Source organism: Aspergillus ruber, assembly GCF_000600275.1.
Source record: "Aspergillus ruber CBS 135680 unplaced genomic scaffold scaffold00007, whole genome shotgun sequence".
Classification (NCBI taxonomy): domain Eukaryota; kingdom Fungi; phylum Ascomycota; class Eurotiomycetes; order Eurotiales; family Aspergillaceae; genus Aspergillus; species Aspergillus ruber.
The window spans coordinates 777,996-793,739 of record NW_024467303.1 but is presented as its reverse complement, the minus strand read 5'-3'; the positions used below and the strand labels follow the sequence as shown (position 1 = coordinate 793,739).

At 48.8% G+C, this 15,744-nt stretch overlaps 4 protein-coding genes across 4 annotated transcripts; 2 read left to right on the top strand and 2 right to left on the bottom strand.

The window, feature by feature from the left end:
• Window positions 1-252: 252 nt before the first annotated feature.
• On the top strand, window positions 253-3,713 carry EURHEDRAFT_451869 (lipase family protein; the record flags this gene model as incomplete). Its single annotated transcript, XM_040783982.1, has 2 exons — window positions 253-630; window positions 687-3,713. 2 exons carry the CDS (start codon window positions 253-255, stop codon window positions 3,711-3,713), a joined length of 3,405 nt encoding a protein of 1,134 aa, XP_040640662.1.
• A 505-nt stretch (window positions 3,714-4,218) lies between these two features.
• On the bottom strand, window positions 4,219-4,712 carry EURHEDRAFT_410771 (uncharacterized protein). Its single transcript, XM_040781440.1, has 2 exons — window positions 4,570-4,712; window positions 4,219-4,486 (listed from the first exon to the last, which is right to left on the bottom strand). The coding sequence occupies exons 1-2, from the start codon at window positions 4,681-4,683 to the stop codon at window positions 4,319-4,321; spliced, it is 282 nt and encodes a 93-aa protein (XP_040640661.1). The 5' UTR covers window positions 4,684-4,712; the 3' UTR covers window positions 4,219-4,318.
• Window positions 4,713-4,972: 260 nt separating this feature from the next.
• On the top strand, window positions 4,973-8,897 carry EURHEDRAFT_451896 (DNA repair ATPase SMC5; the record flags this gene model as incomplete). Its single annotated transcript, XM_040783984.1, has 6 exons — window positions 4,973-5,419; window positions 5,483-6,394; window positions 6,445-7,335; window positions 7,391-7,463; window positions 7,519-7,646; window positions 7,698-8,897. The coding sequence occupies 6 exons, from the start codon at window positions 4,973-4,975 to the stop codon at window positions 8,895-8,897; spliced, it is 3,651 nt and encodes a 1,216-aa protein (XP_040640660.1).
• A 644-nt stretch (window positions 8,898-9,541) lies between these two features.
• On the bottom strand, window positions 9,542-10,562 carry EURHEDRAFT_451933 (uncharacterized protein; the record flags this gene model as incomplete). The annotated part of the gene is made up of 2 exons (XM_040783987.1): window positions 9,542-10,230; window positions 10,316-10,562. 2 exons carry the CDS (start codon window positions 10,560-10,562, stop codon window positions 9,542-9,544), a joined length of 936 nt encoding a protein of 311 aa, XP_040640659.1.
• Window positions 10,563-15,744: the final 5,182 nt, after the last annotated feature.

Genomic DNA, 15,744 nt, shown 5'->3' with positions numbered 1-15,744 from the left:
TGTAGATTCTTTCCAGAAATGCAGTGTCGACCATGATTATTCAGCAAATTGTTGGGGTCGGAGAATCACATGCCAACCCCAGATCTCAACCTGAACAAACTTCTGACAACAACGTCAAAAGGGGCTGGCCGGGACAATGCTGCCTACCGCAATTACTTCATGAAATTCTACACATTATTACTACAGGCAGGCCTGTATCTCAATGTCCAATTTCCGTCGAGTTAAATTACCATTGCGTTACTCTTGACTGGCATGTTTAATTATTCATACTTAAGAAAACCGACATCCAACGACACGAACGAACCCGTCGCGCTCGAAACTGACTCGAGGGATCTGGTTCAGGACGACGGTGCCAGCCATGTGCCCGCCACTTCGGGTGCGGCCACGCTCCTTCCGCGGCCGGTTGCCTCCCTGGTGTCATTCGTGACCCAGTCGACGTCGCTTTCCCTTCGGTTAGGAACCTTTTTTGGAGGCGCCGCGCTGAGGGGCGCTCGGAGCACGACATTGACTGGGCTCGAGCTCAGTCGCGCTATGATTGAAGGGATTTTGACCAAGGCCGGAAGAGATGTGGCTGTTAGGAGTGGCGGGGAACGTGGGAAGGCAGAGGCAGAGTCGCTGCTTGAGCGGAGTGTAAGTACATACAATTAGGATTATCCCTTTTGAAAGTTTGCTAATATAATTTTTAGTTGGCTACTCTACATACAACGGTTACTTCAGCGTCGTTTTTTGCCGCAGCAACGTTCCACCTGTCGTCGACAACCTTATCGTCCGTCGCCCATATGTCCCAGGCTCTTTTATCCACCCTCGATGCGATACTTGGTTCAACGGAATCTTCAAGGGCGATAGCGGCTATAATTACGCTCATTCGAAGGGAATTCAGAGGCAATGTGCCTGGACCCGATGCCGAAAGAATTGGGGTGGGGGATCTTCTCGTTGGCTCCGTCGGATTCGCCCTACTACAGAGCTGGGGGAGGAAGAATACTGAACGATATATACGTGATAATGGCGGGGATGAGACTGTGTGGGATATAGTCATCTTGGACAACGGCATGAGAGCAGATGTCGTCCACACGAATCAAATCGAATTCCCCAGCCCGTCCAGTGGCGGCGCGGAAACAGAGCCCAGACATTCCTCATTTATATCCCCCGATGATGACGACTGGTCGTTTGATGCTGTACAGCGTCGCTCGAGCATAATTGATACTCTTGACAGCCCTCATCTGTCTCTTTCGCCAGAAGACCAGCACCAGGTTTCTGAGGAAGACATTCGGCTATACATCATGAAGCAGCTACCTCGGGGTTGCCACGCCTCCATCAAGACTGATCTAGTCACAGCGCGAACTATCACAGTGGATGTCTTCGATGACAACAATGCAGAGATCAGCCCGCCACCTGGGACAACGATGATTGAGGAAAAATTCCGTGACAACCAAGATACTGAAGACCTAGTTTCTACTGGTCAGTCCCAGCGTTTCCCTAAACATACTGTTGTATTTAGGACAGCTTTCAATCAGTCGCAAAGTGCGGATGTGAGACCTGAAATAGGTGATGCGCATGATGAATCGTTAGACGACGGGAAACCGTTGATTGACACTCCTGCGAACCAATATGCTGGCTCTAGCCGAGCTCAACTGGACGTGCATGGTAACTCTGCTGCTGCAGGGAAGGCAGCCAAATTTCTCGCTCCAAAACAACACCACAAGAATCCGAACAATTCATTTCAGAGTAGTCCGGATGCAGCATCCAAAGACAGTTTTGGAGGCTCGTTAACGAGGCTTGCCCAGAAAATGAAGCCTGCCACCGTTGACAGTAGTGATGACACCAAAAAACACTTTCTGAAACCGCCATCTGAGAAGACGGTGCGCTCATCTGAGACCCAGCCTAAAAAGGCTCCTAGGTCAGGTCCCAGCCAAGGAAAATCGTCAGTCAATAAAGAGGCTTTGCCTGCTGCAAACAGAAGCGCACCAAGGTTGCAGTTGCATGATTCTCCTGGGAAGAAATCCGCCTCGTCTCCAGGGCCACGGCAGGTCAATCGCGGCAGAAGTGCAATAAACGATCAGTATTCAGTTCGCGAAAAGAACCAGGAGTCATTCATAGCACAGACAGATGCCTATTCCGCACGACCTGCGGATAAGCGTCCAGGATCGGCCGCGGGCATGAGAAACCATGCGCGTAGCAGCAGTTCCTTGTCTTTGGCAAGATCTGAAGCAGATATGACTGTGTCTGTCAACAATGATGGCCGACCTAGCTCATCTTCTCTTCATCACCGGCCCAAGACTATTACGCCCAGCATATATTCTTTAGCGACAGCAGGCTCAGAGACATCGCTTATACTTGCCCACCGTGCCAAAAATAGCGCATATGACGATACGAAGACAGTCCAAGCACTCAGTCGTGATGGCATGGTCCCTGGTATTTTCCCTGAAAGCCATTTCGTGTCCAATATCCGCCGTTTCTGTCGGTTTTCATTAGCATCTTACGGATCAAGTGCCCTCAAGGTAATGGGGGTCCGCAAAAACACCCAAGCGCTTCCACCTCCTTCAGGCTCTGACAGTCAAGAGCATAGTGATTTCTCAAACCACGCAGGGCTACCACCATCAACAATTCTTCTATCGTCGTTTGTTGATCCTGAAGGCGGTTCTAACGCAGCCGGTGAAACAGACACTGGTTTTCCACTTGTGCACTTCCTTTGCGTGGACCATGAATCAAAAGCTGTTGTACTGACACTTCGAGGAACATGGGGCTTCGAGGACATCCTAACCGATATGACTTGCGACTATGATGATCTCTTATGGCAGGGAAGGAGCTGGAAGGTCCATAAGGGCATGCACGCGTCTGCTAGACGTCTCCTGGAAGGAGGGGGCGGGCGGGTCATGATCACCATCAGGGCTGCTCTGGAGCAGTTTCCGGACTATGGGGTGGTTATGTGCGGTCATTCTTTGGGAGGTGGCGTCGCCGCCCTCCTCGCCACGATGATATCCGAGCCGGTCAGTGAAACGGCTGAAACGGCATTTGTGACCGCATCTTACCAATCTGTTATGCGGCGTATGCTTCCATCCGGAAGCGGCGCATATAACGTACAGCCATACTATTTCCTCCCTTCTGGACGTCCCATCCATGTTTACGCATACGGACCTCCTGCTGTTATGTCTCCGTTCTTACGCCGTGCAACTCGCGGGTTGATCACCACCGTCGTCAACGGACAAGATGTCGTCCCCAGTCTTTCCCTTGGTATCCTGCATGACATGCACGCCGTCTCTCTGGCATTCAAAAGCGACACATCCGGTGCAAAATCCAACGTACGATATCGAGTCTGGGAAAGCTTGCGACAGAGCATCGTAAACAAATTTTACGTCAACGAGGCCCCCATGTTGGTTCACGCCGGCGACGGTGTTGGAGAAGACGCTTGGGCATGGCAAACACTCAAGGGCCTCCGCGAAGAAATGTGCGCCCTCAAACTCATGCCTCCTGGAGAGGTGTTCGTTGTAGAGACAATGCGGGTTCTCCAGCGGGACGCTTTCACTCCCAACCTAGGTGATGACGGCCAGCCTCGGCTTGGACGACCAGCAACGCGAGTACAGTTGAAATTCATCCGAGATGTTGAGACTTTGTTTGGGGAGCTGAGGTTTGGCTCTGGGATGCTGAGTGATCACAATCCGGCGAGATATGAAGCTAGCCTTGCTGCTCTTACACGGGGGATCTTGGATGAATAATGCGCTACGACTTTGATGAATTTCTTTTTTAAGGTGCTGTCCGTTGGTGTTGAAAACGGCTTTCTGAAGTAGGATAAACGAGATTGGTGAAATTTGGGTTTCTGATATATAGGCTCACATATTGCACATAGATTATACCCAGATACTTGGATGTTAAATAGATAAACACTGGCCGTCTAATTCATTCTTTCGTTATTTCACTTGCGAATACTATACAAATTCGGCTGGGCCAACGATTCTCGTAGCTCTGTGTCTGGCATACTCACAAACGGGGTCACTGTCGATAGCATGCTCCTGAAAGGACCCGCAAATGTCTATCGATTGCTCGCCCTGGCATATAAGCCGAAGTGGTGTATGATGTGCCCGGTCTTGTATTAAGGACAGGCTCCTGCGGCCCCCCGGTTCTTGAAATACTCGCACTTTGGCATTCGTCTACCGGATCCGAAAACCGCATGGATTCAGACGCGAAGCCGTAGTGGGGACCGAGTCTTAGGTTTCATGGAGGTGGTCTAGTGTCGACTTAGCTTATGTCTCCACGAGCAAGGACGGTAACTAACCTCCGTTACTCAAATCTGTATGTCAACCATCATGCAGCCGGCATCCCTCTACTTTGATTGCCCGCCAATGCTCTTTTGCTTTCTGTCTTCGATCCGCATGTCCAAGTCCCGAACTTGTTTTTCAACGAGCTCCTTCTTCGACATCAAGTTCTGGCGTGTTTGCCGAAGATCCGCAATCCGTTCGTCTATGGTTATTTCGCGGCTTTTCTGGGCTGTCTATGCGGCGGAGAGCGTGTTAACAATTGGATCCTATCGTTCTGTTTCAAGCAATTCCTCGGCTCGCCTGGCATTTATCGTACCTGGGCTACCTCTTGGTTGGTCTTGAGCCCGGCTCCGTAGAGGGACCCCGCAATGGTGATTGCCGTTACGGCTCCGGCAAGAACCATACGTTGTGTTTTCTTGGGGATAGGCATTTTGCAAGATTGTCTTTACTTAAATTATCTCTCAATCAACAATCCCGACGTAGACAAGCATTTCCGATTGTCCGCCGAAAAGCAGTTTAAAAAACTGCCGCCAAACACCGCCTACTTAAACAGTATTCATATTGATCAAAGTTCTTAGTCATCATATGAACAGCCGCGTCGCGTCTCCCGCGTAGATGCATTTGATTGTTTCTATATTAACAGCAATCTCAGAAAGGCAAGCGATTTTGAAGCACCGGCACTGCGCTGCAACGGGCAGCCGCTCGACTACCTTAACACGATGCCTTCTTTGCCGACAGTCCCTCGCCGCCGACAGCGGTCAGAGGATACCGACGAGGCCTCCCCCACACCTACGCAGTCTTCGACTGGTAGCAAACGCCGACGATTACAACTTCCTGTGGAATACGATAGTGATAATGAAGAGACAGGGGATGAAAGCGGTGGTCGGGAAACGGATACCGGGGGTGAGGATGAGGGGCCGGAGTCTTCTACGCAGGCTACCGAGATACAAGCTACGCAGTTGAACGGTGGTCAGAGTCAGGGTGAGCCTGATGCGGATGGTTATAAACCTGGTTCTATTGTACGGATTAAGGTTAATGATTTCGTTACCTATACATCTGCGGAGTTCTTCCCTGGCCCGAAATTGAACATGGTTATTGGACCGAATGGAACGGGAAAGAGTACCTTGGTGTGCGCGATATGCTTAGGTCTTGGATGGGGTCCGCAGGTACGAACGAGAAATACCCCTGCTTGTATCGCAGATGGCTGATAAGAGGCTTCCGCTGTATAGCACTTAGGACGTGCCAAAGACCCCGGTGAATTCGTCAAGCATGGCTGTCGAGAAGCCAGTATCGAGATTGAGCTTGCAGGAGGGACCCGTTTCCGTCGGAATCCAGTCGTACGTCGGGTTATCAAACGGGATGGCAACAAGAGTTTCTTCTTTCTAAACGACAAGCCCGTGGGTCGCAACAAGGTGTACGAACTCGCTCAGTCGTTCGCTATCCAAATCGACAACCTCTGCCAATTTCTGCCGCAAGATAAGGTAGCGGAATTTGCCGCGCTTACACCAATTGAACTACTTTACTCGACACAGAGAGCTGCTGCGGGACCCGAGATGCTTGAATGGCATGAGAATCTGAAGAAGCTGAGGGCTCAGCAGAAGAAGTTGCAAACCGATAACCAGGCCGATAAGGACCTGCTTGCAAACCTCGAAAACCGACAAGAAATGCAGAGAGCGGATGTTGAACGGATGCGACAGAGGGCTGAAATCAAGAGGAAGATCGACATAATGGAGTTCTCGAAACCTGTTACGCGGTACAAAGACCACCACCAGCAATATGAAGCCGCAAAAGAAAATACATCGAACCTCAGGCAAGAGCTCCAGCAGCTCGAAGCAGAACTAGAGCCAGCCTTCAGGGTGTTGAATGCGAAGAAGGACTATTGCAAGTCATTGAATAACGCCGTTAAAGATCAGGAAGAAATTATCGAGCAAGCGAACGATTTGGCCAAGGTACTTGGAAGGAAGATAGAGCAACGTGAAGACTCGATAAAAGATTTGGCTGGACAAATCGAGGCTGAAAGGAAGACTGCTGCTACGCACAAGCAGGAGCAGAACCGTGTCCATCAATCCATCAACAAACTCAAACGTCAGATGGAGGAGGAGCCTGTGGAGTTCGACGTTGATTGGTACAATGAGAGAATTGTGAGTACTATACGGGTATAAGTAAGAGCATAAGTTGACCCCTATCACAGAGAGAGAAACGACAGGAAATGCGAAACCTTATAACTCGCGGAGAAGGCATCAAAGACGAGCGGCGGCCAATCTTTGAGGCACTCAATGACAGGAAGGCGCGTATAAGCCATGCAGAGCGACAGCTATCAAGCCTTGATTCTGTTTCTGGACGGCAAGAAACAAAGCTCGAAACCCTATCGCACGACACGTACACGGCCTACAAATGGCTCTTGAACAACCAAGACAAGTTCGAAAAAGAAGTCTTTGCTCCGCCCCTTGTGTCATGTTCAGTAAAAGATCCAAAATACGCCGATGCCCTCGAGTCATTAATGCAAAAGAATGATTTTCTGGCCTTTACCACGCAGAACCGTAATGATTTCAGAACTTTGCAGAAACATTTGAGCATGGAAATGAAGCTTTCTGATATCAGTATTAAGACCAGCTCTGTCCCTCTGGACCGCTTCCAACCCTCTTTGTCGAATGAGGAGATTCGCCAATTTGGGTTCGACGGCTGGGCAAAGGACTATCTCAATGGTCCAGATCCCGTGGTTGCTGTCCTTTGCAGCGAAAACCGATTGCATCAAACACCTATCGGTCTTCGTGATATCAACGATGATGAGTACAATCGGATAGCAGAGGGAACAATAACCTCGTGGGTATCCGGAAAACACAGCTATCAAATCTCCCGGCGCCGAGAATACGGGCCTAGTGCAACGAGTACTCGTACGAGGCAAGTGAGACGGGCGCAAGCCTGGACGACTCAACCAGTTGAAGCATCAACGAAACATGAATTGCAACAAAGAATCCAGATTCTGAGAGATGAACTTCGGCAGTTCGAAGAGAAAGCGGAAGCTGGTAGAGCGAGACTTGACCAGTTGGGCAGAGAACATGGAAACATTAAGCGCGAAATGGTATTTCATTCTTTTTTCTCCCCTGCAATAATGACACCTAACGTTTTCTTCATAGGAGGAGCTTGATCGTGAGAAATCCGACAAGCAAACTGCACATACTCACTTCAGGGCCATTCCTGTGAAGATCGGTATGTTGTTCCTCTGTCTTCTTTATTCGGATGCCATCCATTTAACGCTCCGTAGGTCAATATGAAGCCAAACTGAAGAATATGGAGAGCTTCTCCGAAGGAGTCAAGGCCAGAGTGCGTGGCATCCGGGATCAACAAGATCGATTATCGATCAAAAAAGCCGAGGCGACAATTGAATACGCTGTACGTATGAAGCGTTCTACGTCTCCTGTCTACGGGAGCTGACCAAAATAGCGTGCGGTCGAGAAACTTCGCAAGTTACATGAGCAACACCTTACAACAAGAGTCCGACATATCGAGGCAATTTCCGATTTTGACACTTTGGAGCACCGTAACGAAGAACAGCGCACAATCCAGAAACAGAAACAGGCCGAAGTAAAGGAAGCAATGGCCTACCTTAAGACGGCATCGGAAACGGCCAAACAGTTGATGAAGGAAGCCAGCGCAGTTGTCAAGGCTTCCAAACGCCAACCCGATTTGGGAGAATTCCTCAAAACGCTGGCAGACTACACCAGCGAACAACTGGATGCAGACATTGATTCAGAAAAGGCTCGGTTGGAGCTCACGCAGGGAGGCAGCAGTAACGTGGTCAAGGAATTCGAAGAGCGCGAGCGTCAAATCAACAAACTGCGCAGCAAGCTCTCAGACTTCGAGGGCCAACTTGGTGATTTCAACTACGCCATTAACGAAGTACGCAGCAAATGGGAGCCGAAACTGGACGCGCTCATCAAGAGAATCAGCGACGCATTCTCTGACTCTTTTGCCCGCATCGGCTGCGCTGGTCAGGTCGCCTTAGACAAAGCCGGCGAGGAGTCCACACCGATCGACGCAGCGAACGGCGAAAGACCTACAACAACAACATTAACAACATCAACAACTGGGACAGCGGGCGACAGCGACTTTGACCAATGGTCAATCCAGATCCACGTCAAATTCCGCGAAAACGAGAGTCTCTCACTTCTCGACTCGCATCGCCAATCCGGAGGCGAGAGAGCAGTCAGCACGATCTTCTACTTAATGGCGCTCCAGTCCCTCTCCGCTTCCCCATTCCGCGTCGTCGACGAGATCAATCAAGGTATGGATCCGCGCAACGAGCGAATGGTACACGAGCGCCTGGTGGATATCGCCTGTGCCCACACCACCACTATCAGCACTACAACCGCCAGTAACAACGATGAAAGCGTGGGCGGTGGAGGCGGTGGCCAATACTTCCTAATTACGCCCAAACTCCTCAGCGGATTGGTCTATAAGCCGGGTATGAGGGTACTATGTATTGTCAGTGGCGAACATATGCCGCCGGACTACAGTCAGTTGAACTTTGGGCATGTTGTGGAGAGGTTGCGGGCTGTGAAGACTGGTCACGGTGCTAATGCTAAGGGGAAGGGGAGGGCCATTGAGTCTTCTACTCAAAGGGTTCATGGTGTTTCTACTTAAAACTCGTTTTGTAATGTGTTTGGTTTTTGGATACCTGGTGTATGTTTCTTATTACTCGCCTTTGGATGGTATTTTGTTATTTCTGTATATTTATTATAGCTTGGTATTGTACATACCTGACGAAAATGAGACTTATGAAGTGTTGAATCGTCGTCTGATGTTGTTTAGTTACTTCCCTACTCAGGATTATAGAATACTACAATAACGCTCACTGAGATATGTCTTACGCGTTTCATAGTCTACGAGTGACTACAAAGTCAAACACGAAGTATTCAGTTCAAGTCATGTCACGTCAATTGATTGATCGAAACAAAAGAAATAACAAAAGGAAACCATCAATTCCCAAATCAACATGAATCGGTCCTTGGACTCATCATTTTTTGATTTCCTCCCATTTTCACCCAGTGATATCCTGCTCCTCACCAAGAAAAAATAAAAAATGAAAATAAGAATGTACAAGTGAAAAATATACACATGAAAAAAAAAAAAAAAAATCGAACACAGACAAGGGTATCATCAAGAACTCAATAAAAATCAAATCAAACCAGAGCAGAAATCACCGGAAGAAGGGGGTATCATAGTTTGTAGCCGATATCGAAGTCGACCAGAGCTTTTTCTTTTTGTTTTTATTTTTATTTTTATTTTTAGACAACAGTCGCGACAGGACGACCACTGTGGCATCCCCTCTCGTGGCGCTTCATGTTGCTGCGCACAGAGAAGGCCTTTCCACATCCCGCATGTGTGCAGCGGAAAGGCTTCTCACCAGTGTGGCTGTGCGAGTGAATGCGCAGGCTGGAGGGCCGCGAGAACGCCTTGTGGCAGGTCCGGCAGATGTACCTGTCGTGGTTCTGCTGGTAGGGCGCGGTGTTGGAGGGGGGGAAGTAGTGGTGGTGTTGCCAAGCAGGATTGACGGGAGAGATCATCTGCTGGGGACTTGCTGCCACGGGGGCGGGAGCTGAAGCCATCGCCGGAGCTGCTCTGGGGTGGTAGTAGACTGTGGGAGCGGGAGCAGCGGTGGTGGCGGGAGCAGGAGCAGGAGCAGAGGTCTCAATGGGAGAAGAGGCGTAGGTCATGCTGGGAGCGGGAGAGGCGTAGGGGCCGGTTTGGATGGAGCCCTGGCTGGAGATGGAAGAGCGGTTCGCTGGGAGAGCGATGGTGTGCTGGAGGGCCTTGTCGCTGACGGACGAGACGGAGGGAGAGTGACTGGCCCGGTGGAAAGTCGAGCCGGGGCGCATGGGAGGAGTAGGAGGCAAGCAGACGGGAACAGTAGCCATGACGGGTTCGTAGGCCCGCGACTGGGGGCGGGAGTCAGGAGAAGTCATCCTCTGGCGTTCTGCGATTTGTTAGTTACTGCGATCCTCTATTTTTTTTTTTTTTTTTTTTTTTTTTTTTTTTTTTGAAAAGTGAGGAAAACATACTGGTTGGGTGCATGGCAGCGCTGTCAGCGCCCTCAAAGAGGGTCGAGATGGAGGGCAAGGTGCATTTCGGCTGGTCCTCAACAGGAGGCGAGAGAGGAGGCTGAGGAGAGCGCGAATAGTAGGTAGGAGTAGGGGCCGTGAAGTAAGACTTGTCATCGAACTTGAAGGACTTGGAAGATGGAGGGCTGTAGAGAGGACGCTTGGGAAGATGGTCCGGCCCGTGAGAGATCAGGTTTGCGACATCCATGGTGTAGAGTATGGTGTAGTAGAGTAGGTTGTGGTAGGTTGTTAGATGTTGTATAGAGAGTTTTTTCGAGTGGATGTAAAGTTGGATGTTGAGGCTGGAACTGACAGTGAATGGAGGGAACCAGCCATATAAGTACTACTTGGTATATCAAGACTCTCCCCTCTTACATACACTTTCCCCCCTCGGGATAGTCAATGGTGGGGAAAAGCAACAAGAGACAAGCGTTCGGAGGGAGTAGTGGAGGCGATTGTCCCACGGGACTTGCGAAAGGGCCGTTTCTGCTAATATTAACCATCTACGTAAGTTAATTCTTGGGGTATAACTAGACGAGCACCAGAGGGCGATCAAACACTGCACTGGGCGGGAGACGCCGACAGAAAGCGAACAACCGGAGATGACGTTTGTGACAGTAATTTTACTAGTTGTATTCTAGACAGGGATTCGATGACTCCGCTTCAAAGCTTAATCGATGATTGTAATTACCGTACACTGTCAGCATAGCTCGACGAGAACGCCCGATACAGTTAGTCTGAGCGGGTCTGCCGCAAGGTTTCTCTCCGTGGTCCCACTTTTCTACTTAGCCTTGGTGGGTCCCACATGGTACGTACACCGTCCGTATTGTATGCTGTATCAGAAAAAGGAAAGTATTTTACCGGGGATTATGGAGGGGAGGCCTTCGGTTAGTGGATTAGTGCAGATCCACGGATGATTTTCTCTTTTTTATTTTAGTCTGTTATTTTCTTTTTATTATTATTATTTTCTTTTTTTTTTTTTTTACGTATGCTGTACTGTACAGCCCTGGGCTTACCTGTCAGAAAAAATGAATAAAAACCGCATCAACGGCCAATACCTCGTTTAGGGTTAGCGCAAGTTCTGGCAATTGTTGCCGCACGATCCCATTTTTGTTTGTAGTGTTTGGAGCCCGAAGCGGGATCGAAGTCGCTTGTCAATGCCCAGTTGAGTGTCTAACTTTATAACCCTCCATGTACCGAAACTCAACTTGCTTCTAACTCATAATAAGAAAAAAAATTATAAAACAAAAAAACATACCTATACGAAGGCTCATGCGGAGGAAAATTACTCCTGATTTTTTTTTTTTTTCTTTTTTTCTTTTTTTTTTTTTCTTCTCCTGCTCCTGACAAGCGGGGGATCGATCCAGAGTGGGCTGTGTTGGCCCTGATGGGAAATGTCTCCGTGCGCTGAGATAGTAGCCCAGAGCCTTGGTCGACCCCGGAAGACTTCTGCTTGGCCAGTTGCCTGGGATAAGAAAAAGAAAGAAAGCAAAGTGATGCATCGTGCATCTTGCGCATAAGCGAGATTCCAATCCTTACTGACTGCTTTTACGAAGTACGGCGATTCTCGCTGCGGTCATGGATCGCCCGTGCAGCAACAGGTCGGATGACTGGTCATCGGATGTCTGCTTCTTCTTGCTGTTTACTTTGCATTTGATCTTCTGGTCTTGATAGTTGCATACAGCTGGGCAGCAGTAGGATACGAGTTCAACTGACGAATCCCGTAGCACCATCCCGTACTCTGAATGAACACGGGAGAACAGGGGGATCTACCACGACGAATCGATAGCCCCGGTTGATAACCCAAAATTTTCCAGATTAACGACGGCTTCAATAAAATAAATTTAACTGTTCCTGAGCATTAAACCTCGGCCGACAAGAGTCAAGTGTGGACGGGCTAAGATCTATCTGGCCAAAAAGGGTTATGGAGACGACTTCTTGAGGATCATCCGGTTTATCCTGGGTGAATGGTTCTGGAACTGATCTGTGCGGGACGCGTACACTGTACCCTATTCCGAACCTGTACTCGGTACAGACTACAGCGGACAACTCAAGACGTAGACTCAATTTTTGTTTACTTTTGTCGTCTGCTTCACATACATTATTATTGAGTTGTCTTCGTGATCCAAAAATTGAAGGATGTGACTCGGAGGAACATACATAGTACATACAGGCTGATTTCCTTTTCAGCGGATCGTTCCGCTGACCCGGTTTCCCGATCGGGTAACCAGCCCCATGAGCCTCCCCAACACAATGCTACTGTCTCCATACAGATATACACACACACAATAGTAGTAATAAGTAATGCAGTCGCAGGATCTGTTTGGAAACACAAACACAAACGCCCAAAGTACTTCATACACGATACCGAACACTAGTGAGTCACGGTCGGTCGCCAACACATCTCCTGTCGGATTTTCCGTTCAGGGACAGGGCAGCAGGGCGACGGAGAGTGTCCGGAGATCTACAGATCCTACAGCAGAGTTACCACAGACTACAGAAATAGGAGTCGCACAGTATTGAAATTGCACGGTAGCATCACCTCGGTCGTACACCGTCACAAAGCCTCGTGGAAAGTCTGATCTTAACCTTGTCCCTAATGCTACCGTCTCAACTGTACTCCCCGGTACAGGTATCTGTGCTTCTCTGTACATCGCCTAGCTACTGGTACTAACAAAGTACAAAATGACCGGTCTCCTATTCGTCCGACGATCCACCGACGGGGTCCACGAACGGTGCCGAAGATCCTCCCAGTGATCATCGCCCGTGACTGTGGTCTTGGTTTCTTCCAGAACATGGCCTTGGGTTCACAGGTCCATGGTTACGAGGTACCATAGTGTGGATAGGTTCCATGGGATATCTGTACCGAGTAATACTGAGCAGATGAAAACTGACTGCCTTTATGTAGCATTTAACCAGAGTTAGAGTACGTGTCTTGTATTATCTTTGGATAAATGTCTCTGTGCCTGAATACCACGGGTGACAGGCGATCGTGTCCCACCACCGAGGACATTTCCTTTCTGGGCGATGACCTGAGTTACATCCAGTCTTGAGAGTCTGCTTTTACCAGAGTACATGTAAGAAGATTGGCAATAATCTGGCCCATGTAGACTAGCAACTAAACCACGAAGATCACGACCCCATCCTACCCCTTCAAGTTGCAGAATCCTCTACTCTGTGGTGTACCTCCTTTTCCTTGTCATCACTGGGAAAACTTCGGATGAGCATACTAATCATCCCTGGACCAATAACAGGATGGTCGGAGATAAAATATGCGGCGACTATGCACATAGGCTGAATAATAGTGCACACCCTGCTATACATAGTTGTACATAGTCTCTGGTGTATCAAGCGAAGATAAGACTATTGATAGCACGGGCGCAAATGATGTGCGGGATCCGCCAACGCTTTCCAACGTTTCCAACTTACGAAATGAAACTCTATTGCTCTTGGAGCTTTCCCTTTGCGGACATCAGCCGAGCCGAGGCTGAGCGCATCATTGGCCAGTGCTTTCATTTCAACCGGCACTGGCAATTCAGCCTATTTGCCGAAGTTTGACCTGTCATGACATAACACTATGCTTGCTTTGTCATTTGTACAACTGAACATGGTGATAGTAGATAATGCTGTTGAGACTATTGGCGGCAGATGATCACATTGTTTGTTTTTAGTCTCCTTGTTTCTTTTTCTGTCTCTCCTGACAGGCCATACGTAGTGGTGTACTTGTATTACTACGGGGTGTGCCGTATATGCAGGAGAAATCAATACTAATACGGGCTGTGACACTGAATGCCCATGCATCGGCAATTATGCTTACTCTTACAAACAGGCAAGTCAGGTAAGGCAGCCAGGATGGATAATCGGAACGCGGATGTATTGATTGACAGGAGCTGGGCTCAGCCTGCTGCGACTGTTTGTTTCCATTCTTCATTTCGCGAACTCGTAAGTGTCATTAAACTGACTCGAGGTTCCGCGGCTTGGATAATGACTCCGGGATGTCTCGGGACATGCCTAGTCCCAGCTAGTGGTGTCCGGAAAGAATAAGAGGCATCGCGACTGGTGAACACCAAGTGCATAAACGGATACATACTTTTTGGGCATACAGGCAGGGTACAGACGACAGACATGCTTTGAATGTGAAACAGTCGAATTCATGGTCCTTCTCCAATACACAGTGCCAGTATATCCCTCAAAAGCAAACTTTGCTCTTTGCCCAACCTGTTTCTGACAAGACACGGCACACAAGACAATATCTTAGAGTTTGACATGGCACGACCAATGCCCGTCACGACTCAGTTGGAGTTTTCCTCTACTCTGGTGCAGTACTCGCCCGAGTACATCTAGAATAATGGACCAGCCAAGCTTCGCCTCAGCCAACTGACGTATGTCACGGAAAGTCTTTACCCTTCGAACTTCACCGCTAAGGGCAATAAACTTTTTCTCTGGGCCTTCTGCTTTAACTTTGATATACACCAGATTGCACTGTTTAGTTATCTACCACGATCTGATTGTCTGGACTTGGACTAGTTGATGGTCGAAGATCTACGTTTTCGCGTACAGATAGCTCTGCAACCTATCGGTTTGCCTTCTTTAGGCGGCACAAGGTATGTCTACATACAAGTAGCATAGCGCGGGTACTCCAAGCCAGACCGCCACGTTGACTGGTCAAGGCGCTGATCTTCATAATCGGCGGCTGGACAGGTAGTAAAACTTGCTGTGGCTGTTTGCAATGTGAACAGTGTACTGTTGAAGGAACAAGGAATCTCCCTGTTGGAGTAGTGTACGAGTACGCATACACGCTCCTACTTTTAGCGCTTCGTACTCCGGAGTAGATAGTGCCCCTAGTGTCAACATCTCGGAAGTATCATCGGTAATAGTGTGCGTTTCCGATGGAAGTCGACAATAAACCCACCCCATAGTAATCTGATATCCATAACGAATTCCACAATCCATATACTCAAGGCACCACCATTATTGTCTACATTAGTGCACCGTCTGTATCAATCAATCAACCCTGTCAACTAGGAGACTTACCCCATTAGGACTAGTTGGGAACTGCTGGCGCGGGCGTCGAACTCAGAACGGACGCCAAGGACCGCTTGCATAGCCAATGATGTTTTCGCATCCCTGTTATTTCACGTGGCAGAAGTGGGCTTTTGTGACCCGCCTGCAGCCGGTCGTTCGGGCCTTCCCGAGTTTGGCATTCAAGCCGATGCATTACAGTAATTTACTGTAATTTAGGGATGAGCATAGGTCAGGGTGTCAGAGGATTGTCTCTTAGCGATACATTCCCCGTACACGTACAGATCCGTGCATTATTGGACCGATCCACGATCCTCCTTTTTTCTTTTTTTTTTTTTTTTTTTTTTTTTTTTTCTCTTAAATTTTTT